This window comes from Channa argus, chromosome 11, assembly GCF_033026475.1.
Source record: "Channa argus isolate prfri chromosome 11, Channa argus male v1.0, whole genome shotgun sequence".
Classification (NCBI taxonomy): domain Eukaryota; kingdom Metazoa; phylum Chordata; class Actinopteri; order Anabantiformes; family Channidae; genus Channa; species Channa argus.
This window is the reverse complement of record NC_090207.1, coordinates 3,760,387-3,787,338: the sequence shown is the minus strand read 5'-3', so window position 1 is coordinate 3,787,338 and position 26,952 is coordinate 3,760,387. Positions and strand designations below refer to the sequence as shown.

The 26,952-nt window shown below is 38.6% G+C and overlaps 1 protein-coding gene across 1 annotated transcript; it reads right to left on the bottom strand.

Moving 5' to 3' along the window:
* On the bottom strand, positions 1 to 26,089 carry ppil2 (peptidylprolyl isomerase (cyclophilin)-like 2). Its single transcript, XM_067520075.1, has 20 exons — positions 25,932 to 26,089; positions 25,670 to 25,719; positions 24,746 to 24,791; positions 24,534 to 24,596; positions 23,846 to 23,897; positions 23,107 to 23,158; positions 22,734 to 22,825; positions 22,294 to 22,383; positions 22,117 to 22,192; positions 21,858 to 22,018; positions 19,385 to 19,460; positions 18,074 to 18,180; positions 14,575 to 14,664; positions 11,316 to 11,349; positions 8,345 to 8,462; positions 7,857 to 7,913; positions 4,673 to 4,745; positions 3,846 to 3,908; positions 2,435 to 2,577; positions 1 to 280 (listed from the first exon to the last, which is right to left on the bottom strand). The coding sequence occupies exons 1-20, from the start codon at positions 25,961 to 25,963 to the stop codon at positions 175 to 177; spliced, it is 1,581 nt and encodes a 526-aa protein (XP_067376176.1). The 5' UTR covers positions 25,964 to 26,089; the 3' UTR covers positions 1 to 174.
* Between the last annotated feature and the right edge of the window lie 863 nt (positions 26,090 to 26,952).

Sequence of the window (26,952 nt, the reverse complement as noted above, 5' to 3'; positions counted from 1 at the left end):
TTTAGGGAAAAAAAAAAAAAGCTGCTTTAATTTACTCTTTTACAATATGCCAACGCTACTGAGTGAGGAAATTAATACAAAAAATAGAAGTACGAAAAAAACAACAACAAAGGATTAAAACTGATTAAAAACAAACAAACAAACAAAAAAAAAACACTGCTCAATGTGTTGAAGCTACCAGGAGCTGAAGTCTTGGAAGCTCTGCTTGCCTTTGGGCTTTTTGGCTGCTGCTGCCCAGCTGGTGGACGGCCCGCTGTCATCATCAGGGACCGAACGTTTTCTGAAAGAACAAAAGTGGGATGTAAACAAACAGAGGACCTTGGTAAGAAGAAAGTCCGTCTCACCACTCTCAGATTTTCTTAGTCAGCGTGCACTGAATATAACCTTTGCACAAACATGGCATCAGTGAAACTACAGCCTAGCTAACTAATAGTTTTCACTTCTTTCCATATTGTCTGAAATGGGTACAGAGAAATCTCCGAGAAACAAAAAAAAAAAATAACCAGGAAGACTCCATCTCACCTGAGTGGAAGAATGCGAGCCTGCTGGAATCTTCTCATAAATCCAACCTTGAACATGCTCCGCGACCAATTTATTAGCTTATTTTAAAATGCCAGCAGTTCAAAGTCAAGACAAAAGAAATTCAGCTGAATAAGATGGAAAATGCGGCCATTTAAAAAGATGTTTAATTAATAAATAAAACAGGTTGCTGAGTCAGTTTACGTTGGTGAATATTCATCATTTCACTTTCTTGTTGCAGCTGACCTCCCACCATAACTCCTCCAAAACTCAAATGAGGGATGTGCTCACTCAGCTCTGTGAAACTCTTCTTGGTTTTGGCGCATATTCATAATGCACATATGGAGAGACTGGTTCTGACTGGATCTACACAAGTTCAGAGGTCTGGCGTAACCAAAGTCTGGACATTTAGGCCCCTTTTTTTGTTTTGCTGAAATCAACCATTTCAACACATTTAGACCATTCAGTCTTCCACACTCTTCCATAGCCATTGCTAAACTCGTCCACTATGTCGTTGCACTTTATCACTTGCATCATTTGGATTTAGGCTCAAACATGTACAGAACTATTCGAGAAGATGCCATTTAAAAAAAAAATTATGAAGGAAAGAAATGGAATTAGACTATTGTATTAGCCTATTATTTGTTTTTAAAGCCTTCAGAGATGGTCGCAGTGGGCGGAGTGAGCAAAAATGAGCTGAACGGACAGGCTGCATATCCGTTCAGCTATATGAGGATATGAGTCAGTATATGATAAATAGGATGTACCAGATATAACAGTAGAGCCCCAGAATAAAAAAGAAAATACACCCTGTTCAATCTTACTTTGCCAAACTGGGAAACAACTGCACCCGTGTTGGAAACGAATAGTAAATAAAAATCTGTTTCTAAACACATGTGGCTCGGGCTCAATATGCTAATGAAGAAGCCACAACATTTACGCCAATGTGGCCAAAGTAGAGCTGAAGAGTTGGATGGTGACTTGTTTATTTCAATGTCAAACCCAAAAGTATTGTTTGGTGCTTTCGGTTTCCAAAAAGAAAATAATAATTACAATCATAATAATAATAATAATAATAATAATAATAATAACGCCGAATCAAGAGTTCAAAGCAATTTCCCAATCTAACATAATTTTCCCCTGCATGATTTCTTTTAATAGCTTATTCATAGTCATGCACTTATTGCATTTTAAAGTCAAAATCCACATTTGAGATAAACCTTGTGAAAGCCACTCACATATTTTGCTTCTGATCAGAATTGTCCAGAAAGGACCAAAAAAACAAAAAAAAACTAACCCTGACCTAAAAAGGACTATTAACACCTGCTGAAACACCCCACATGCTCATTTGAAATTCAAGTGTCTGTGAACATGGACAGATTGTCAGTTGGGAGCATTAACTCCTACATGCTCTGCATAAATATGTGAATATGAAATGTGGTTAGAAAGGGCATAAAATTGATTTTGGAGTCTAATTAGCTCTTAATTATCTCTTAACATGGCAAAGTTCAACAGTTTCAGTATGCGCCACAATTTTGATTTCTTTTTGTTGAGTTTGCTCGTTGATGGAAAAACAAAGCAATATTAAAATAATACAACATGATGCACCTAATGTCAGAAAAAATATCCTCTGGCTCAATAACCAGGAGAAAAACAAGGCTAATCATCTCTATAATTAACAATTTGCACATTATACTTCTACTCATTCTGTGGTGCTGTGTGATAATGTTCTATCATCCATTCATTGCTCTGCTGTTTTTCAAAGATCTCATCAAACTACAAAGAAAATGTGTGACACAGTTTGAGAGGAGACAAGGCCAATGTTGTAATTCATACTCAACTTAAGGCTTGTGCATTTGCACAATTGCTACTTGTGCGTGCGTGTGTGTGTGTGTGTGTACGTGTGTGTCCTTACGCTGTAGCAGGGTTGATGTATTTGCCCACACCTTCTTTAAACGTCTTTGGCGCCTGCTGCTCCTTCGTTTTCTTCAGGGCAATGTTAGCCTGCTGCTTCTCCTCTTCCTCCTTCAGCTGATCCTGTTCTCGTTCTCCCGCGATCTGAAGTACACAAAACCACATAAATGCTGACAAGCACGTCTCAGAACGGAGGACACGGGGACTACAGTCACACTGCAAGACTTCCTGCTGTTAGTCCTGTCTTTCACTGCATAACCCATGTTTTAAATGCGGGTGGGATCGCAAGCTCTGGGTGGTTTGTCACCGTAGGACGCTGGACAAAAACTCTCAAAGTACAGCTCAGACACACAGGGGTAAAAAAATGCCAAAACAGAGCCGTTTGTAAAGTTTTCTGGCAACCTGGTTACAGCAGCAGCTAATTAAACTGTGGGTGGGAGAAACTTGAGGTAAACTGCAGAAATATGATGCAGTACTACGATGCTGAGGATGAGGATGATGATACGTTACATCGCAGGAAAAGCTGGAGCAAATCCAGCATTATCTCTGCATGGTGCCAGTCCCAGCTGAATGAGACAGGTAGCATTTTTTCACACCTAGTAAAGCTGTCTGAAATAAACATTACATAAGCCTGAAGCTACAATGAAATATGGTTTAATATCACAAAATAAAACACAAACTACCTAAACTCAGCAAATATATGCTGTGGATAATAAACCAGGATTATGCACAGGGGGTGAAAAAGATAACAGTCCGTTTAATTGGCAATTTTGCACCTTCCGCCTCTTTTGGTGCCGGTCCCAGCTGAATGGGAACGTTCAGAAACAGACACAAAGCTAAAACACTAGGTAGATTAACTGACCAACAGGAAATGTACAATGACTTTTATTTAGTTAACCATGTTACGAGTTTGATGTTTACACGCATAAAACATAAAAACAGTTGATTTGATGTGTTTATGCCGTATCCCAACACTTTTAAATTTTAGAAGAGTGCAGCAACTGACCGTTAAACATTTATGATAAAGGAACACGGACTGATCCTACGCCGACACTGACGTGAGCGTATCAACTACCAGGCAACGATACTTTGGATTTGTTTGCTGCACTTGTACAGCTTTACTTGTGTCTAAAAGCTACATCTTTGTATTTTATTAAAATATACAACCTGAGTACAGAGTATCAAAGTATCTGTAATGCTCATCCATGACACCTAACTATGACAACTTTAAAACACCTTCCAACATGAAAGTGTTCTGTTTAACCTAAGTCACTGCTTCAATGTTGTGCTGGTGTGCTGATCCGGTCCAAAGTTCACTCAGCAGATTGAGCTTCTTGTCTGGATGTATAGCTAATAAAATCTCGGTAGACTCTCTAAACCTTTTGTGTATCCAAACAGAGAGACATACAAACCTGAGCATCAGCCTCCTCATACGGGTCTACGAATACAGTTGTACTTATGATCTTGATTTCCGACTGTGAAACAGACAGACAAAAAAAAGAATTAGCACACATTTCACTCAAAGGAAAAACTACCACTGGTCATTGTTACTAATCTCTAAATCCCGAATCTCTAAAATATTAAAATTCATAGTCTAACTTACTAGCTGTGCCCTGCCCAACTCCCACTCTGTTATAACTTTGCTCTGCTACGTGGCACAGACCTTCAGATAGTTGGAGCTATTAAAATTCAACCAAAAAAAAGAAGCTACAAAACCTACCACTCAAGCAGAAATCATTTTTCTTCTCTGATTGGTCAGAAGGACGAGCCTCACTCAAAAACTAGAAGTGAATCTCTGTCCGTGCTGTTCAGTGAATCTGTGTTACTAGAGGCATCAGCAACCACTTCCCACAATAAGATAACTCTGGAGAATTTTTCTTTAAATATGTGCTAACTGTTGCAGAGATCTAGAATTTAATGCCAGTCGCTAAACACGATCTAATAATGTAAATCAACATTCTGGCTGCATTGCTTATTTGCACTATAATATGATAATAAAATGAGATAACACAAAGTGCTGCTTTGCAAAGACTACATTGAGTCAGTTACTGCCATTGTTCATTCTAGAAACTTAAACTGATCCTGCAGTTCCAGCTACATTTCAAGAGTGTAAAACACAATGAAACCTGAACCAAAAAAAACTTCAGGGAGGAGGAAGGATATTCTATCGCAAGTCCAATTAATGATTTTAAAGTAATATTAAATGATGTTATACACCTTAAATATCACCAATTTCTACCTTTGGTTTGTCTGTTTTTGGATCACTCTCCACGTTCTCCATGGCTGTGAGTGCCTCAAATCCACCAACGACCCTGCAAAAGAAAAGAAAGGAAGAAAAACACATTTTATTTGTTAGGTGTACAAGTTTGGATGCGAGTTATTTAGCAAAGTCAAAGAGAAGTGTAAAGAGATTCTACAGTTGCAAACATGTGCTTTAATATACATTGGGAAAATAGGGACCAACAAACTTAATTCACAGATAAAGGCATGTGATGAATTCAAGCCCAATATTCACTCTATTGTAGCACCAATTTTGGTCTCTACCAAGTCCAGACACCCCAACCTGACGTCAAAGAACTAGCACCATCGAGTGCGATGATGTGCTGTGCTTGCGTGAGAGGAAGAAAAAGCTGAAGATCTGAGACCACATACCCTGAACAAAGCAGTAGAATCTTACCATTTTCATGCCAGTCTTATTCACCACTGACCATTTATCAACGATTCTAATCAAGGAAGTAACAACAACTGAACAGCCAATTAGAGTGGTCTGACTCACAACCGTGCCAACGAGAATTCAAAATGTCAAATCAACCTAAAAGCCACAGATAGAGCTCAGACTTGCCCCAATGGCGTGTGACCATGAAGACTGGGCCGCTGCACCTGACAGCCAGATGCTGGCCAGTGACTGGCATGGTGTGTCCTGGCCCTAAGGGCCAAACAGAGCTCTGCTGGAAATGCTAGTGTGTTGCTAACCAAACAGTGCTGCCACAAACTTCTCTGTTAATAACCCAAGCAGAAACAGACCTTCTCTACTTGTTGTTGTTTCAGACTGGCCTGACTGTCAGTTCTTCGTGCATGCTCATCCATTTCCCCCCCCATAACCACTTTATTGAAAGCAAATGCAAAACAAAATTGTTTCATTGACTGAGCGTTAAACCTAATTTCAACTAATGTTTAGGTTTCATGTATTAAGACCTCATTGTATTCCTCTGACAACAGTGTACATGAGTTGCTGCAAAAAATATACTGTGTTATCAGCACATTGGTACCATGGTGTAAACAGCAGAGAAAACAGCCTCTAAAGATATAAAGTCTGTCAAATGCTGAGGGCCAAGAGGTGATCTGTTAGCAATTCCCCTGGTGCAGAGCGCTTTAAGAAGTTGCTCTCACTTTGCTCTTTTAACTGCGAGCTCTTTATCCAGCTTCTCCTGTGGGCGCCCCCGTCACCACGTGTGGTGTGACAAGACACACACACACACACACACCTCTAACAGGCCAGCAGGGGGCGCTTCTAAGGCCACATGTGATGTTTCCACATGTTCAGAGATGAACTACAGTGGAACACTTGCTGACTTTGCAACAATCAGACAAAACTATTAGCTTGTCCATGAGGAGTAATCTAGTATTTGTGCCAAAGATTTCCATTGGATGCATTTCAAATAGCACATTTTGTCCCAAGAACTCCATCTCAAGCCATTTCTTTATTTTTGCTTTTAAAACTTTTTATATATATATTTTTTTAAATGTCATACACGGACGATCAAGCATTTTCCATATTAGGTAAAATAAGCGATGGGTCGTATTGTGCCGAGGCCTCGGAGCGCGTGTGGCAGAGCGCATATCGAACCTTGTTTCGATAAGATATGCGATGAGATCTGAAGCCTCGCCCGCAGGGCCTACCACCTGACTGCTTCAGTAATGGATTGCAATTTGGCGCCATATTTACAGTATGGGAAATCGCATACAGCTGTTTAAAAATCATTTCTGGAAAAAAATTCACTCATAACAGGTTTCCCAACTTACAAAAGCAGATTCACTGTCCTCACCCCCCTGTGCCATTATTTCACTTTGACCATTGTAATTTAGACAAGCTAAGGTTGAAACCACACTAATATAGGTACATATTTCCTTTTCCATGAAAAGTAGATTTATTTCATCCAGTTCAAAAACTATACATTAACCATATTACAATGGCCGTGAATGTCATTGTAATAGCTTGACCCTTTATTTCTTTTTGTCCAGTAGATGGCTTAGTATAGCAAATGAAGCCTCACGAAGCTTTGCCCTTAAGTGAACTAATTTGATGAAAAGCTTCAATGCTTCATGAAAGCTTCATCTCGCCATCACTAGGTAAAAGTAATGATTGAGAAAAAAAAGAAGCAGCATTAGTAAATGCATCAGCATTTAAAAGGTTATATTATGTATTTTAACATGCTTTCTGCCCAATGTTTTAAGCATAACCCTCTTTTTCTAGCTAATAACTAGTTTTTATATTTTGATACATTGACATTGTAGATTGTTTAGGTAAAAACAAAAAAAAAAGTTCACCGTATCTGTATCAGATGAAGTGGACTGACATTAAATCTGCAAAGGTCCCATTAAGTGTGCAAAGACCAGTCTGAAGATGGACAAAGAGCTGGATGTGGGGTAAAAGCAGAGGCTTTTTAAGTGTGCTGACCATGTGAAGAATCAGTCAGTTGAAAGAAACCTTATATTTTTAGGTAACAGCTCGAGCTTCCTCAAGAAGAACAACGATTTAAGATCATGTTCAGCTCAGCAGAAACAGAAAGAGTGAGCCATCAGCTTAGATTCAGCATCTACTAAATTTTTCACTGCTCTTGGTCACGAGTCAGACAGAAAAGTCACAAAACTGTTTGTGCTGTCTGGAGCTTGGAAAGAACTAAATGTGTATTGAAGAATAATATAGAAGGATGAGAAAAACTTGTTAAAAAAAGTACAAGAAAGAGGAAAAAGAGAAAAAAAAGAGGAATATGTAACTGCATACAGGTGTCTGTCCACAAATGTCGTCTTCGGACGTTACTCAAAACAGTCACAACAACCAATTGAACTGTTATCACAACCATTAAGTGGGGCATTAACAAGTACCTGTCAGTTCATATCTATAGTTAATAACGTAGCCTTCTACCCTTCAGGCATGCAAGAGAAAGCTGACACATAGTGGCCGTAGTGAGTAGAACTCCCCCCTGCTCTTCTACCATCTCCTAATGTCTTCTCCATAGCCAGCAGTTCAGGTAGCAGGAAGTGAAATTGTAATTTCAGCATAAAACATTTAGGAGCAAGTATCTGCACTGCCGTCAGTGCTGTTCGGTGAGTCTGAGTCATAGGTGGCATCAACAGCACTTTTCCACATATACAGATACATTAGGAAGCATAGTTATTTGAAATAAAAGTTCCAGGTTTACCTTCCAAATACCGTGTGCTTCCTGTCCAGGTATGTGCAGGACCTGAAGGTGATGAAACTGAGGCAAAAAAAACAAAAACACACACAGCAAAAACATTACATTACAAACATATAAAACATTCAAATGTTCAGAGAAATTAGTATTACAAAACTCTTAAGAAAGATCAGAAATAAGAAATCTAGAAGCATTTGCATAATGATCTCAGTTCCTCTGTTAGACATATTTAAGATCAGGCTCTCACTCAACTACCCGCACAGCAAGTACCTGCCTCTGTCCATGTTTTAATGCAGACAAAAATGTTTATTTGGAGGTTTAGCTAATTAGATCTTTACTTAGCATTAAGGTTTGCAATTCAATGGTTGTAGAAACACCACCAATCACAAAAAAAAGAGCACATAGCAAGTTGCTTTTTAAATTGTGTCAGTGCAACATAATTCACAAATGACACACAGTCTTTCTACCACAAAGTTAAAGGTAAAATTTCTTACAACTGGGACTTGTTAGTGTTTGGGCCAGAGTTTGCCATGCTGAGAACTCCCCGGCCGGTGTGGGACAGGTTGGGCCGAAACTCATCCTTAAAAGGTTTTCCCCAGGAGGACTCTCCTCCTGAAAATGGAGAAAGTGGGTAAGGCAGGAAAGACAGACAAAGAGAGTAAGGAAAGCAAGAGAAAGTGAGAAATGCTTAATAAAAATTAAGTTCTCTGATCATCACTGCAGGAAATACTGCTGACAGACATTGCAACACTCTCAGAAACATGAGGTGGCTTTGTCATGATTCACAAACACAGTAATAGATAATAATAGAAGAACTAACATTAATGTTAGTTGTTCTCTCTTCCATCTGTGTGTGTCAGTAGCATGGCATTTCCTGACCAAACGCATGTGACAAAAAAAAATAAATGCATTTTTGTAGGCAATGCTTAAATATTTGTTCAGACAATACCATTTTTCGTGGAGGACATTTTGACATGACATGTCATAATAGGAAAAGCTCATTACTCTACTATGTTGCATCTCTGTTCAGCAGAAAAGAATAGAGTGTCCCATCATTCTATTATGGGCTCTTTGCTAGACTCAGACTAAATAATATGAAACTCACTAGATTCAAGCTTGACACCGTTATGTCGTCCTGGCCGCCGCATGAACTGCACGTGCTAGTTATTGTCTAAAGCTCTGCGCTGCCCTTGCACGGGTCTCCTTTTTTAAGATTGGCTCATGGTTTGGAGGCAACCCTGATCCAACCAAATTGACCAACTGTGGATCAGGCTTTGGTTAAACTACCCTGGGCTTTGTTTGGCCCTGTTTTACCCCAGGGAAGGTTCCTGGAAGCATCATGAACCTTCCAGTGGAATGATGACTCAAGTTTCTGCTCCCTGGGAAAAACTCATGTCAAATCAAGGGGGAATTTTTAATTATTCCACTGATCAGCAGCAACGCACCAGCAAAGATGGGAAAACAGACACGGCAAGTTGAAATAAAGAGGAATTTAAAGGATGCCGTTCTCAAAAATGTCAAAATCTCAGCTTTGTAAATAGTTAAGGAGGGAGATGTATTTTAACATGTTTGTTAGACTTTGAGGTTACACACCATGGATTCTTCTGGGAAACGCAAAGTAAATAAAAGTGCTTCTTCTCATAACTCCACAGGGAGAAAACACCCTTGTTAGGACAATGTGAAACTTGGTAGTCATACACCCTGATCTAAACATTTTCTGTCGAACAGATTTTGCTGGAGTGGAATAAGACAATTTTTCTAAAAAAAATAAAATCATTCTGTCAGCACTTTCAGTTCACTCAGTTCAGTGTTAATCCTTCATTTAACTACACACATTACATTCCAGATGGTGCAAACAAAACTGAGTGGACTTTGGGAGGTAAAATTGATAATATTGAGTTAATAAGTGTTTAATTTCCAGCTCTATGATGCACACAATTACATCATCTCTATATTTAGTTTGCATGAAAACAACACATATTACAAGCTTTATCTGTACTATTTATTTAAATTACTGCACTATTAGAGAGACTATGTGTTGTCATAAGAAGCAAAAGACATGTTTGCCCTTGAACATGAAGCCATGTTGAGAGCTTTCAGCTGTGAATCATTCAGACCGTCTTCATCATTAAGAATCACTGAGAGGAATATGCACTGCAGGAGCTTATTGGCTCCCAACAGGGGGAAGATCTGTCGCCTTAAGGTGTGTTGCTCTGTCCTGCCAGCTGGTGTATGCGCAGGAAACTGTGTGCATATAGGTACAGAGTGTACGTGAGTGTTTATGCTGGAGTTCAAATGCATACTATCAGTCAATCAACTGTTCGGAGGCTTTGTGCATGCTGACATTTGTGCATGATTTATCAACTGGCTGACATTTCCCTTGACATACAACTGGATCATAAATGAGATGAGAATGAGGATATAGATAGGAATGTATTACAAAAAGAATTAAACCTTTATATCAAATTGTATTCCATCTGATTTACATCGACACCCTATCTCTCCGCACTCTAAGGCTGAGCCCAGCCACCCTTTGCAGGAAAGTCATTTCGGCGATTGCACTCTTTCGGTCACAAGCTAAAGCTCATGACAACAAGTGAGCGTTGGAACATAGATTGACTGCTAAATTGAGAGCTTCACCTTGCAGCTTAGCTCCGTCTTCACCACAACTATACACCGTTTTCCGGGAGAAAACCACGGCCTCAAACTCAGAGGTTCTGAGACAAAATTTTACTCACAATGAAGTTTATACAAACTGAAGTTTACCTTTCTGCTTGGATCTGCACAACTTTCAAAGTAAAACATAACAAAAAATGTTGTTACATTAGTGAAAATCTCAACAACAGCTGCCTGTGTAGAGTTCGTAATAGTATAAAAACTGCATGCCAAAACTCACACTACTGTGTGTTTTGGAACTCTTGCTGAATACAGAAATCCATCTTCCAAAGCCAGTTAAAAGGTCTCTTCATGAGTTGTGTGCACATATTGTTCAGCCCAGGTGATGGGGGAGAATTTTACCCACAAGCCAGGAATTCTACAACTTCATAAATCTGTCAGAGCGGACAGGTTTTGCATAGCTTTCAGAAACATAAAGCACACTTTGTGCTGCAAGAACAGAAGCCAGAAAAATAACTGTAGGAGGCCTAGCAGTCATTTAACCTTACCTGCCTTTTAAACTGGCCAAAGAAACAGGAAAGTTACACCAAACGTTGGTGCAATGGCTGTTCACCACAACCCCATTTTGTGCCCTGCACACGGCCCTCTTCTAGTTATCATCTCACTCTTTGTTTGTGTGTCTTCTATACTCCCATGAGCCTTCACTGAGCATATTTAGTAACACTCATGACTTGAATCTTCCGTTGCAAGCAGTACTTACGCAAAGCCTCCAAAAAGGAACTATTAATAATTTAACAGCGAGGTGTTATGCAATTTCAAAATGTGGTTTAAGTGCAGTTCTTGTCCTACCTGTGCCAGTGCCAGTGGGGTCCCCTCCTTGAATCTGAAAATAAAAGAAAACTCTTTTATTTTTTGTCTTCATGCCTGCTGCTCCCACTGCACAACCCAAGTACTGGTTTGCCCTGCGATAATAGGGGAGTTGTTTCCATTACCTAACACAGGACTTAATACAAGAACATGTTTTATTTCTGTGGCCAGCCTTACAATATTTTCTTTTGTCAAGCACCCAAACTAGAGTCACATTTCCTGTAATCATTAGCAGCCAGTGTCAAAGCTCTCCAGAAAGCTGGTGTGGGGCATGTTTCAATGAGTGGGCCCTTGTACGGTTTGTGCGACAGCCTGTGCACAGATCTGGCAAACGGCTTTGTGCGAACAGTAAAGGAAGCACGAGCTTATTATTTTTAATGCGTTTTCCACTGTTTGCTATTAAGTTGTCTGGGTGGCTACGTTCAGAAAACTAAGGGTAGAAGAACAAATCAGTGGTACTGTAGAGCCAGAAAAAAAATAAATAAATCAACATAAATTGAACTGAAAATATGTAAATATTAATGCAACTCTCATTGGGTGTGCAAAGCTTAAGGCTGAGAGTAGATTTAGATGGACTAAAACCGATCAATTCAGAAATACGTGATTCAGAAATAATAAAAAAAAAATCTTTAATTTGGTTTGGAGAGACATGTCTTAGAGCTGTGTGTTACACCTTAAACTCATGTACGCCATGTTTCTGTAACTACATGAACTCTACAGCCTACCATTAAAAGGGCTTAATGGCCTTTCAAAAATAATAGGATCTCAGTGATGTACTACAACAGAGGTCTCATTTCACATAGTTAATGAAAGTCAAACTATATCATTGGCGCAATTGTGGCTTTGATGGCATTTGAGTTTCGGTAAACACTTTGAACCCCATGAATGCCTTTATGTAGTCTGACTGAAAGAAGACAGCAGTTTCAAACTGTTTAATGGCTGGGAGACAGCAATTTAATTTTTCAAAGTCTTACGGTTTGAACCCAATGGGTAAAAGCCTGATGGGCCTCTCAAAGTGAAGCTGTCAAATTAATTTCAGGTGTTTATTACAACCACGAGGTACTGATAAACTGCTGTTAGTAAAGACAGGGCCATGTTTCTGTTTCCATTAGCACGCTGCTTTTAAAGTGTTTGTTTCTACAAAATGGTTCTCTCCACGGCCACCCTGCTCTCCTTCTCAGCTCTGGAGGATAAACAGTTCCTAGACAAATCACAGGAAAGAGGACAGAAAGTAAATGGTCCTTTTGAGACAAGATGTCCACTTATAGATACTTTAATTATGGGAGTGGCCGCTCTGAAATACACAGATGAGCAGCTGATCAGAGACCTTTCATTTCAAAGTCTCAGTCTGGGGTAAGAAGCCACAGTTGGAGAGTAAATAAAAATAAAAAAAATAAAAAAAAAAACTGTGTTTATTCATCTCTGAAGCAGAAATCACCAATACATTTTATTATTTCAGCTAAGGATCAGGTACTAAAACAGTGAATAACAGTCTAGTTTGTTTTTTTTTTCCTTTCTTCTTATGCTGTGAGTTCAGGGTCGCCACAGCGGATCATTGTCCACATGTTGATTTGGCACAGTTTTTACAGCGGATGCCCTTCCTGACCCTCACCAATTTCTATTGGGCTTGGACCGGCACTGCGCAGCTGGGGAGGGGAACGGGCTGTTAAGGGTTCAGTGTCTTGCCCAGGGACATATAGCCGGAACCGGGGATCGAACAACTAACCCTGTGGTCTGTGAACAACTTCTTTACCAACTGAGCTACAGCCGCCCCACCGCCTTCACACTATTCTAATGAGATGATGTAATGTAAAGTTTTTATCAGGTAAGAGAAACACAAATATTCAGTCACTTTTTTTTACTTTTCTATATATTATAATATAGGCCGGGGATCGAACCACTCACCCTGTGGTCCGTGGACGACTGCCTTTACCAACTGAGCTACCCCCACCGAATAACAGTGTAGTGATTATTCATTTACATTTTGATGCACACAGGCCAAAAGAACCTAAATCCTGATATCTCATGACGCTTTAACAGTAAAGAGAAACTAATCTAAGTTCTAATAATGAAAAAGCAATGTACAGATGAATATAATATTGTAAAACATGTCACTGACTAGTCATAAATCACCTGTTTTCATCAACAAGCGGCTGTTCCGTGAATTCAAACAGTAACATTTCCTGTTAGAGCACGATCCCTCTAAACACAAGGAAATTCCAACCGATTTACAAAAAGCCAATTCTTTTTTCCATCTCTAAAGAATGTTAAATCTCTGCACTCCACTTTAGGTTAAAGAACCTCGACAAGCCTTCAGCTAAAAACGCTAACACCACATTTAGCATCTCTGCATTGGCTAGATTTTTAATCAACACTTTAAGAGTTAACTCAGGATTAATGTACATCTCTGCCCTCATAATAACCCCTCATCACTCTCCTTTTGTGGAGCCCACACAGTGTATTTGCTGCAGGAAGGCATTTAAGGACGTCTACACTAGGAAGAGAAAATGTGAGTCACACACCATATTGTATTCTACAAAACGTTTAGGTACTGTACTAAAGATGTCAGGGTTGTTATGCACCACACATCATCATCAGTACCAAATTCATTCTGCAGCATGACAATGAGCCCAAACACACAGCCAGAGTCACATAGGACTGCTGATTTCAACATTATGGATTCAGTTTGGGACGATGTGGATAGAGAAAATACACTGAAGCAGACTTTTAGAAGGTTACAAAATGCTAACAAGTGCCACGTTTCATGGGCGGCTAATTCTACAAGACAACTGTGGGAAGTTCTTCAAGATGCTTGAACTAACGTACGTGATAAGGACCTTAAAAGTGTGGTCATACCGATACTGATTTGATCTAGGTTCTTCTTTCTGTTACCTGTACTTCATATGAAGTTAAACTATAAAAACAGTCCATAGCTCTGTCTTGAAAACATTAGAAGTTTCAGTCTTTTCTTCGCAGAACTGCACACTGCAAATCAGTACTAAATGCCATCCAGTGGACAAACACAAATTACAAATTATTGCAAAAACCCTGATAAGCTGTGTGAAAACATGACAATCTCTGTCTATTAGACTGTGTTCAATGCAGCACTCAAACCCAAATGAGCCAATAGACCTGTCACAATGCACGTGAAAACGTGCCACTGTCATTTTGAAATAGGCGGTTGGCTGTAGCACAAGTAACTTAGGACAGAGGACCATTTTTGCTTTGTCAGTGTCCTTACCATAAAATTCCGAATAGACCTGTGGAAGATTGTCCCGTCATAGTATCCTTTCTTACACAGACGGATGAAGTTCTCTCCGGCTTTGGGAACCTGGTGAAAGAGTAAGAAGACACAGTTTAAATAAACTTCCTGCAAATTCATTCTTACTGTTTTTAGATTTTAGTGAAACAAATGCAGAGTGATTCAGTTCCCCAGCTTCTGATGTGCTGAATGAGATGTCCAAAGGAATTGTAACCTGTCCAAAACTATTTAAGTTGCAAACATGCAAAAAGGATTTATCGTGTCTTTTAGGCCCATGTGGGCTGCACACAGTTGAAAAATGCCACTAAACTGGTGGGACACACTGGCCATTTAACTACCTCTTCCTTTTACACAACTGCCTGGTGCGATGGAATTGTCAGAACCCATTAGTCAGGTGTCACACTGCAGAGGCAGGTTACAACTTCCATGTAGAGGTGACTGACAACATGGAGCATTGCATTCACAAAAACACGCAGGACTCTGCGCGACCTGTGAGAAAGTATTTGTTGTTCACATAATCCTGTGATGAAGTAGGGTTCAACGGTTGCCTGAGGCGGACTCACGTCTCCCTGTAGCTCGGAGCCAGGCTTAGTACTTTGCTACAAAGTTCTGTTTTGTTGGCGTTTTAAAAAAATAAAAAAAAAACATCTGGATTCATCTTGCTGAAGGTGCACTTTGGGTCATTTTTTTTTTTTACTTTTAGCCATCTTTGTAAATCACTAGAAGACACTAACTAAAACAAATTGTTACTTACTGGCTCACTGAAAGACATCTGTATCCAGCCCCAAAGCCAGAGACATGCCATTAAATACGATGCTGGTCAGGTTTACTGTTAATGGCAACAGCCATGGGGAAAATTTCTGTGTATGAGTTTCATGTTTGTGTGGGAAACCTAACTTTTTGTTTCCAAGAATCACCAGATGCTTACATAAAATCTATTTTTATTCAGTGGCCTTTCGCTGTGTGACAGGTTCTTCTGAGCTCTACTGCTCTCATTTCCCGCCAAGTCTCAATTTTGCCGTTAAGGTTCAATACTCTGACTCTTTTTTCCCCCCTCTACTATAAATCCTAGCTTTTCAAAGAGGCACAAAGAGACTTATTGTTTTATACCACTGTGGGAAAACCCTAAGAGAGAATTTTAGAATAGACACCATCACCTAAAACAGTTAACGATAAACTGTTATTAGTACATGTATGAATAAAAATATAGAAAAAAAACAAAAAAAAAACAACAACTTTTCACTACTTTTATCTTACTCTTTTTCATTTTTAACCAGAAACATGCACATCAGAGATCGGTCCGCAGCTTTTTCTGCATCTTGCTGCTGTTGTTGGTTAACACACCGTGTGTGTCTGAGCTGAAGAATGTTCAAGATGCATTCCACTTTAGAAACATGCCCAAGTCTCTAAAATTGTAAGCGATCAGTGATTTCAGCATGGGAACAATGTTTTCTGACGCAAATGGAGGAAAAAGGAAAAAAAAAAATGTTAAGAATGTACCCATGCATAAACGCTTCCAGGATATTCTCTTTTACAAGTATTTTCCAAGCAATCAAACTAAAACCTAGGGGACATAATACCAATTAAAATAACTCCATATTTAACAACAACAACAACAAAAAAAGGACACATGTATTTTAGCTTACTTAAATTTTCTGCCAGAACTATAAGGATTTAATGAGGCTCCTAATAGGCTTTGTAACTACTTCCCTTTTTATTCCTGTTCCTTTTTACCCAAATCTAAACCTTACTGGAAGTCTGACTAACGCCGTGAAAGGTAGTGATTATTGTGTGTAATACCACAATACTATACATGTTTTAATATTATATTTTACATTTATGAGATTTCTTTTTAGGGCTTGTGTTGAACATGATACTCACTCAAACTCAACAATAACACGTGATTTGGGTTGGTTTTTTTTTAAAATCAGTTTTATCAGAGCCTTTAAAACATTTTTATTTTAGATTTTTCCAGGTGAATGCCACCTACTGTATCATGCTTTTAAACAACAATAACTCGTCCACGACGTTGCGTGTGACTAAGGCAAAGGCCACGTCATCAGCAGAACCTCCCTCACTTTCCATGCAGAGAAACGAAATTAAGGCCAGGGCAGCAACTTTACGCAGAGATGGTCTCCAGATTTGTGCGACAGTGAAGCGGCACTCATTAATTCATAAACAGCAGACCACAAATGGAGCTGCAATCTTGTGTGAAAACCACTGGGGAGGTGGGTGGGGAGGATGAGGATGTGGGGCACAGAGGGTAGCTTGTCTAACTGCTGCAACTTCCCCCCCCCTCATTATTGTGATTTGACGGCTCAGAAGCCAATGAAAACCCGGCACTTAAAGCGCCTGGTTACCAGGGCAGAAATGCATCCCTGGGTCTCCCACTGTGCCTCTGAATCCCCACATCCAACCTGAAGTGTGATCAGCCTTACGACACCTACAATTTAACCACCTCCCTCAAACCTGTGTCACAACATTATTTGGCAGCTACATAGAAGCAAATTAAATCAGCCAATTCTGAATCAGATTCTCAGTGCCAACAAAACCAATTTTGATTTACGAATCTATATACATACATTTATTTATTTTTAATGCATTTTATCTTGCCAACTTTTCCACCTGTTTTAAATGTTTAAAAAGTTTAAACCTACCGTATATGTTTGATTTTATGATTATATACATTTTGAAGTCCTGTGTTCTTATGTTCAAAAACAATAAAATGTTCTCTCAGTTCTGCAATAAGGAAGTCTGTGACTTCCTGACTAGAATTCTGACCCAGAAACTAACAAAGACACTTGACAGACAGAACATATAATGAATGTAAATGTTTGGTTTGACTTTAGGTCGACATGACATGTAGGTGAAGAGCCACCATTGTTGTGCAAAATCTAGCACCTGCTGGAAAACGCACTCGGAAGAAGTGTTTTCTCTTTTAGGCAGCATAGTGGTGGAATTTAAAACTGGCTACTGGAAATATAATTATTAATGAGCAGTATTGATGACAGTCAGTCTCATAATACAAAGTAAATGTTATCATTTAACATGGTTTTATAATGATTTATGAAGAGTGCTTTGTCATAAATTCCCTTCAGTTGTAATAGAAGAAAACTTGTAATATAGACAATGACTGTTATCCTAATGATTATTGTGGTTAAATCATTTTTAAACCTCTTTTGCACTGCTAGCGTGGCAGGAAATGTAATTTATAGACTGATCTGGCATTAAAATAACCTCCTGTCTATTTCCACACTTTCTCTTCATGTGTATTTAACCTTGTGCTGCTGTGGCCTTTCACATGACAGCATTTAATTCCGCCTTGTGGTGTGTTGAAAGGAGTAATCTTAGTCTTGACTTGACTAGGACTAAGACAAGGCCTATGACTTTTACATAAAAGTGCTTATTCAAACAAAAGACATAACTATGTAAAACAGCCCTTATGACAGATAAATGATTTTAAGTTGGACGTCATTACCTTATCACAGTGCAACTCGAGATTAAGGTCGCCCTTGTTTGTGTGTAGACGGACGTAGCCCTTTTTCTTCACATACGTGTAACGCACAGTGTCATCTGCAATGGCCTCTGTAACAGAGAAATACACACATAAGTGGTTTAAATGTGCAGATGTCTCAGATGTAACATCTGAGATTAGTGCTCGCCAATATTATCGATTGTTTATGGGTTTAAACTTAAGATTGCTGCAGGTAAGATATGACATTTAAAAAGTTACAAATCCTCCTCCAGTACAGGTATTTGCAAGTGTGGTCTTCCTGTGAATGCTCTTAATTAGTATAAAAAAACAAAACAAACCACCACCCCCCCAAAAAAAAACGCAAGAACATCACAAGAATGATTTGTATACACTTTTTACCAAAGCTCTTTACAATGTTGCTTCTCATTTACACCTGCACATTTCTGAGGTAAATTAAGGTCATTAACCGAAAAATAGTGTGTATGTGTGTCATTTATGACTGTTGTGTGAAAGAGTATGTGCATGTCATCCAAAGATATTGCGAGAGAACAACCTCACCGGGTCATTTTTGGCCCACTTATGCATCCACCCACTTATGGCTGGTTAAGCCAGCATGGGCGACTGTGGCACAGGAGGTAGAGCGGTCGTCTACAAATCCCAAACTTGTTGGTCCGATCCCCAGCTCCTCCGGTCACATGTCAAAGTGTCCTTGATGGGAGCAAGACACTGAACCCCAACTTAGTTGCTCCCGGTGAGTGTTGGCCAGCTGCATAACATCACATCGGTGTGTGAGTGTGAATAAGAAGCAGTGTAAAGCGCTTTGAGTGCCAATAGGTAGTAAAGGTCCATTTACTCTTAACCCTTATACTACAACATAGTATTAAAGTCCCATTTTTAGAAGATTCTAAACATTTAACAGAGACACAGAATTATGCCTAGACTCCATCAGTAAAAATATATGGCAAGCCATTCTTTATCCAGAAGCTAAATCCGAACCCTGTCCTCCTCTTCTACAGTGTATTGAACCTACTATACAGTTGCATAACAGCAAATCACTCCCATGGAGCAGCTCAGAGGCTGACAGGAGAAGAAAACAAAAGTCAAACTGAGCAGCTCCCACTTGCAGCTGCATTCAACTGAAAAAGAGCAGGAGTAACTACCTAGTCTTCCCCAAATATAAAAAAAAAAAAAAAAAAAAAAAAAGAGGAAAGCTTCAGAAGATAAAGATAAAAAAAAAAAAACAAAATTAAAAAGGTGAAGAGGTGAATGTTGCTTTCTCGGAAGCTTTTGTTTGTGTGTGAGCTGTTCACTTGCCTGCTTCATGTACTGTTGTAGGGGTCATGGCTGTGGACGTAAAGGAGGCAGAAACTCTACCAGTGGAGTAGTGAGCCTGGAGGGGAGAGAAGACAAAAATAAGAAGAAATGAAAAGCAGCTTTTAAGTGATGTTGAACAACTCTCCTCTGTAAATGTTATGATGTTGGTTTACTGTAAGTGGTGGATAGCAGATATCTATTTATGCATAATATTCACTTAAGGATAAAACCCCCATTGATTTTAACTTAATTTACAGTTTTTCAACATTTTTTTTTTTAAACTCTGGGATTAACCAAGCTGTTATGACATTCACTGTATGACTGGGGTTAATCCATTATTTTCTGCAACCTATGTATTATACTTTGGTGAAAAGCAGGTGAACAAATATGGGATGACACGTCCTTGAATGCTTTTAAAAAAAAGCTAGTATTTGTAAGACTAGTTTTTATCTCATTATAAATTGAATCTCAGTGTCCACTCCAATGTGATTATCATATTTCTATAATTTGCCCAACATTTTCAATGACAAATCAGTAGATAAAACGATAACGAAAACAGGCATTACTTGAAGCCCCTTTCACATATGTTTGTATCTATTATATTCCACTGGAGACCAGAATCAGCTTTACTGCTCAGGGGTCCAACAATGATCCCCATTCCACCCCAACTCTCACTGCAGCATCGTACTTGTCTGGTTCTCTTTTTTGCATTAAGAGGTACATCGCGTGCAAACTAGAGTAATGACGGCCTTTGCTGTTTCTGTATGATTAAGAGCACAGCCCACACCTCGGCTTAGAGAGATTTCCACCCATCTCATAATTACGGCGCATTGGAGATGCTTTAAGGTTGTTTGAGCTTAAATTATAGTCGCATGGATTTGCGGAATAGTAATAATCGCCCAAAAATACCACAAACAAAGCAGGGAGACTGGTAGAGGTATTTAAGTGGGCAGAATAACAGCTCCTTGATAATGAAGGCTGAGAAGTGAAAATGGATTTTAAAAAGCTACTCTACGGTTCTCGTTTCGCATTCTTCTGCTCCAGTTCTTGTGAAGGCGCATGAAAGCACAGACTTTACCTCGTGTGCTCCGTCTGACCTATTTTCCCCCCATTCTTCCAAATGCTGTCAAAGCGTCACCTCGATTGTGAACTCGAGATCGAGCACAACCAAGGAAAAAATTCGGTGTAAAAAAAATGAGACATGGCATGACGTCAAAGAGGAGCTGATAAGAAGAGAGGAGTTGATGTTGTTCAAATTGAATCATAGGCCCATTACAGCTATTCAAGGACAAAGTCCCACTGGTAAAACTGGCCTTCTATGTTACACATCTATTTGTTTCCCTACAGCTAAGACTGAGTTGCATTGAATGGAAACTGTGAATAGAGGCCTGCAGGAAGATTCCAGTAAGTATCCAGAAATATAAATAACATAAATCTGCAGCATATTAAAGAGGCCTTTGTATAAACGCCATGTTTCACTCTGGCTACTGTTTCAGACCTTGACTGTTTTACTCCTTTGGTCGCTTTTAATATTTGCTTAAACTCAAATGTCAAATATTGTTTAATCCTCTCGGCAGTATAAACATTCTCTGTTCGGTTTATGGATGCAGTTGTTTGTCTTGTTGTCGGTAACACTGTCACTGCATTACTCTGTGTGTGGCTCCCTCCGGTGTACAAAGGAAAACATACATTCATTGGCTTGAAAATACCCTCTTGAATCGCTGCACCAGCACATCTGAAGAATTGATTGATAACTGAATGAAACACATATGACCTGAAATGGTCACAAGTCCTAAACCAAGAGAAAGGGAGTTAGTTTTTTCTTAAGAAAATGATCAAAGTATGCGAACGCCTAAGATCGTCAGTTCATTTGAAGGCAATGTGGACCAGGACAGCTTGTTACGGGTTCTTAATGATCATGCAGCAAGGAAACAACCGTAAAACACACACGCTGTTCTACCAAAGAATAGTTAAAGCAGAAGAATTTCATATTTAAGGAAGGTAAAGAGAAACCTTTGTTAATTTAACAAGATGATTCAGGCACATTAGTTAATTAGGGTCGACCAGCAGACGTCAGCACGTTAAATTACAGAATTAATCAGGTATTTCATTGCCAGATAGTTATTTGAGAAGACAAAGATAAAGACCAAATGTCCAACCTTTGGCTGGATGATCCTGGCACAGTCTGGGGATTTTCAATAAGTAGCTATCAAATGGTCCCATTACCCTAAAAGGATTCCCGTTGTAAAGATAATTTAGTCTCTTCTATAAGTACTTTTATAATTTCTGGGAACGCCCTTGAAAATGAGATAATTATCTGAAGGTATTTTATTCTGATGTTTTAATTTTGTCATAGATTTCCCATCTCTTTTTGTTTCATTCTTCGCTTCACAGTCCTCCCTTCATATCTTAAAGGTTACAGAGTTTATCACCTTAATCCTTCATTTATTTATTTATTTTTGGTAAAACTTACAGCGTTAATCTTATCGGTCTTCTTGGCCTTTGGCTCCTTCATGGTGGATGCCAGGAGCTGATCTCCTTTGTAATCCTTGTACAGCTCAGCTAAGGTCTCCCTGGTCTCAAGATTGGTACTTTTGAGATGATAAGCTGGGTCCAGCTTCGCTTTTTCCTCATCTGAACCACACCAGGAGAAGGAGAGTAATAACTAAGCACACGACTTAGATACCGGTAACAACATTAGGTTCATAGATAGTAATTTAGTAATAACCCACCTGGATCCAACACCTTCAGGTTATTTTTCACATGGAAAAAGTTGGAAACATTGAATTTGTCCAGGTTTGTGGGGTCCTACAAAGAAGGAAAAAAAAAAAAAAACTGAAATCAGATCTGTTGTTTTCCCCCCCGTGTGCTTTTCAATTTTACACGTTAAAAATAAAGCTATAACCCACCTGGAGTGTTATAATGTCCTTTCGGGTAAAAGGTTCATCAGTCAATAGATCTTTAAAGGTCTTGTTCTTAATGTTGAGTTGCTCAACAGCCTGAATGGAAATAGAAAATGGATTTCAGCAACAAGAATGAAATTGTTTTTCTGCCTGTTTTCTTTTGACAAATATAGTAAAACATGCTTAACTATGATGGGTTTTATCTGTAAATCAAGTTCTGTACAGTGCACAACCCACTTTTGTTTAGAAAGCAATCAAATGTCTTTAGAAAAAAACATCTGATTCAGTGTGATGCAAGGCAACATCTTGTGAGGCCACTGTATCACACTGAAACCCAAATCAATACCATCCGTGTTCGTGTGTAAATTTAGACATTGATCTGTGTTACAAAAAGCATTTTTTTTTATAAGGATCAATGAGGGGAAAAAGGTTATAGGTTCACCAACCTCATAAGAGAACACATTACCGCTGACCTTGTTGGCAACAATGTGAGAATTATTTGTGAAGATGTTGTACAGAACAGGACAATGATACTTTCCTGAAAACAAAATGAGAAGGCAAAAATCAGAAGCAGACAGAGACACTGTCAATATGCTGCCAAGGGCTGAAAACTCATCACCTTAAGAAGTCAACAAGTACCTCAGGTAATGCACTCCCTGCTAAGTGATATAACCCGTCCCACCTAGCGTGGCTATGACCGTCTTTTAATCCAGAACTACTAGACCATTTATATTAACAGAATTAAGCATTTTCTGCTTTAATGGCCCAAGATGAGGCCTTTTTATTGATCAAAGAGCACTGAAACACGAGCATATTTACCATCATTGTTCTTGGCAAAGTTCAGCTTGATGAGAGACTTTGCTTCTAGTTTCTGTGGGAAAGATGAAAAAATTAAATAATAAAAAATGAAATCAATTCACTTTAGGTATTCAAGTTTTAAGTAGACCCTGATGGAATTAAAAAGTACAGAACTGTTTTACTTAATTCACACAATCCAAAATTATACAACAAATGACACCTAATTAGGAAGAAAAGTTCTTCCTCTGAACACCAAACATTTAAAAACTAAAACTAGTATTTTGAAAAATATAATATGATTACTAAAGTCTAATTTTATTAAGGTAGTTAGGAGAACGAAAAAAAGTTTTTCAGTCTCTCAGTTAAGCCTCTAAATTGTCAGAAAATATTGAAAATTACTGATGTAAGAAAGCAGGAAGTGTTTTTCATTATCCATTTGATTAATTATTTATTAAATATTCAGGATTGTTTTTAGCACTAAAGAAACAATGAAGCAGTGGTGTGAGTATGAATAAGCAGTTATGCTTATTATATATATATATATATAAAAAATATGTTTCGGTTTACTGAATTTAATATTTAAATGGTATCTGAATCCAGTGCAAAGCATCTTATCTCTCTGTGTGGGTGTTTGGACATTTACACTAATAAATAAATGTACTAAAGTTAACTTAATATGCAAGTGATCATGTCAACCAGCGACCAGCTGCACGGACAACATGTCTGTATGTGAAATGAGGGCTGCTCCCTGGCTGCTTACCTCTCCAGAGATCGGATTAGTTCCGTACTTCTTGATCCACGGAACAATGCTCCTGAAAACACAAAAGGAAGTCGCCTTTACTTAAAGTCAAGCCAGACACAATATGCATGCGCTAGAATGTGTGTGGAGGCAGGCTCAGTCATGTACGATGGGCCAAAAATGATGCACTCCAGAGATGACAAACACAAATAACTCCACGCAACACGGTAAGAAACTGTGTACCTCCGCAGCTACACACTCAACTTTCCCATACTACCTTGTTGCTCGCCTCAAAACTGCCCACAACAAACATTGTTTCCTTTATGAGGGGAGGAAAAGTTTAAAGGCAAACTTCAATAGCAGTTATGCAATGTCACTAATCAGGTCATCGATATATACATTTCCTAATCCACCCAATCCATCAAGACGCAGCGACCACAAAAAACAAAACAGAACAAACAGAGAAGACCCCCGTTGGCTCTTACAATATGTTTCCCCTAACACGATTCAGTCGATCATGTTTTTGCTTTATTATTGTATTCAGCATGATCAAATAATCAGAAAGGCTTGAAGTCAGATAGGAGCCTAAGGCATCTACAGCTTCATAGATATCTTATTTAGTAATGAGAAATCAAATTGCCCCTTACATGCAAATAGGTCTACTATAAATATATGTGGTGTTGATTTTTGATACTTATCATCTACTCACAGCAGGTCAAAGACGACACCCTCCTCAGTACAAACCGGATACTCAAACGGCTGAAGGGACAAGCTGAAGTTTTTAAGAGAAAACAAGTCAAACTCAGAAACGGAACTGCATGACCACAATTTGTTTGTGTCCTGGCAAAAACTTAATGTACATAAAATACCAAATACAGATCTAATTCACCTCTCCTGTCTGTTTTCCAAGTCCCTTCTTACCTGCAGTGGTCAAATGAAAGTCGTCTGAAATTCGCCTGTGGGATTTCTGAAAAGTAAAAACAAAGCTAGGCTTGTACGCAACAGCATTTTAAATTCAATCAGAAGCTACCTATTATTTTCTATTATTTTGAAAACAAAATATATCTGCCAGTAAATATTTTTAATCACTGCTTCTGTCTGACCAATAGTCTCAATGAATTATTCATTTAACTGTATATTTTTATATGAAATGCAATGATTTAAATAGTTGCAAGTCAAAAGTTTCAAAAGATTGATGAATATATCAATTTATTAAAACACAATATAAGTGAGATGAATCTATAAGAGTAATTGAATATTGCTTCCTTTTTCAGCCTGAATTTGTTTTGTTCACATACTGCATTGTCTGGACCTTATAAAACTTCATATCCTCATAGAAAAATATCCAAGACTTATTTACATTTTGCATATATGCTAATTAATAACGTTCTGTTCTTTTGACGAGTGGTGTGTTAATCCCAATGTTGTTTTTATAGTTAAAACGTCTCATTTCTAGTTGTCGTCTAATCACTGTTGGTGTCAAATACAGGGCTTAGAAAATGCACAAATGTACTGAAGACAATGGCAAAAAAGTGTCTAATGCAAATAATCCTTTATGGTTGTTGGCGTTTAAAGCAATTAGCAGAAAAAATGTTACTTAAGCATTTATTGCTAAGCAATAGTATTGTAATGATGTCATTTAAGGTGGAATTGTTCTGTATTGTCCTGCATCGAGGATTTTAAGTTTTTATAACGACTCTTTGAATTTATACATGTTCTATTCTAACGTTATCGACCTTTTTTCTTGTAGTTCGGCTCTTTCAGGGCTTGTTATCGTCCGTTTAACGTTACATTTACATTTAGTCATTTAACAAGTGAAGTTAGGTAAACGTTCGACAAACTTACCTGCTCGCTTCCCTCCATAGAAGTTTGTGTACTCTGTACATGTGATGTACCTTTAAATGGGGATAAGGACGTACGTAATGGAGATGAAATAACAGAGAGAATCATTAGATTAAAGCTAGAATAAAGCCATAAATAAGATACAGTAGTTAACGCAATCTAGCTAGTTAGTCTGTTAGCACGCATTATTGGCTAGCTAGCTAGCTATGCTAACAACAAGAACGGCAGCAGTGTTTTTGTTGTGCATGATAAATTTAATACTTACATTTTGTCTTTTTGGTGCTGTCGCTTCCCCATTTTGAGTTTCGGTGTATGTCTGCAAGGTTACCTACAATAAAAAAAAACACACTTTGAAGACAAACACACACACACAGCCTACTTGAGTCTCTCGATTTCCTGTTTACGTTCTTGTTGTCCCCGTTAATAGCGGCAGTTCACTCACGACAAGCGCACTCCACTGCCCCCCACTGGCGGAATGAGTTAACAGCATTAGGCCTACGGGAACCTGCAGGTGTTTTTTTCTTTTCTTTTAAATGTCTTACATGCACCAATTTATAAGTACAACAATGGGGATTCATATGACATGATGCATAGAAACCAGTTGGACTAGTAAATTCAGGTTTCCTAAAGGCTGAGTTCCTTTTAGAGTTCATATCTCCTTCAGTAGATCATCTCCTTCTGAAGATTATTCCACGCAAGGTTCTTTGTATAAGCCCCGAGTTGATTGTGGACTGAAAATCCAACAAAGGGCCTATAAGAGGGAAAGACAAGAGCAGACTGTGTCCCATGTCATCTATGGGAACCTTAAACATGTGAAGAAAAATATTGGAAAAGTGATTTCCCACATTTCTAAGCTGAAATTCCCTTTCCCTTCCCTAAATTTCCCATCCCAGAAATGTGCAGGAGCATCAAGAGAGAACAAAGATTCCAAAATTGAGTAGAACAGCAGATTTCACTCTGCTTTCACTCTTTACATTTTATGTTTTATATATAAGGGAATAATCCAAAAATACATAAATACAAATTATAAATCTCATGTCACTTTTATTTATATACGCAAATCTAGAGATTTCAGCAAGGTTTATTTTTCTGCTAAATCCCAAAACTACTGTATTCCATTACTTGTATCTTGCCACTTTCCCTGAAAATTTAGAAAATCCATTAACATGAACTATCATTATCCCCATTCTCGTATTTTACCTCAAACTCGTTAAAATACTTCTCAGACATTCCCGATTCTCTGCAGAAAAACACCAGTTGTGTCTGATCCTTGATCATCTTTGGGC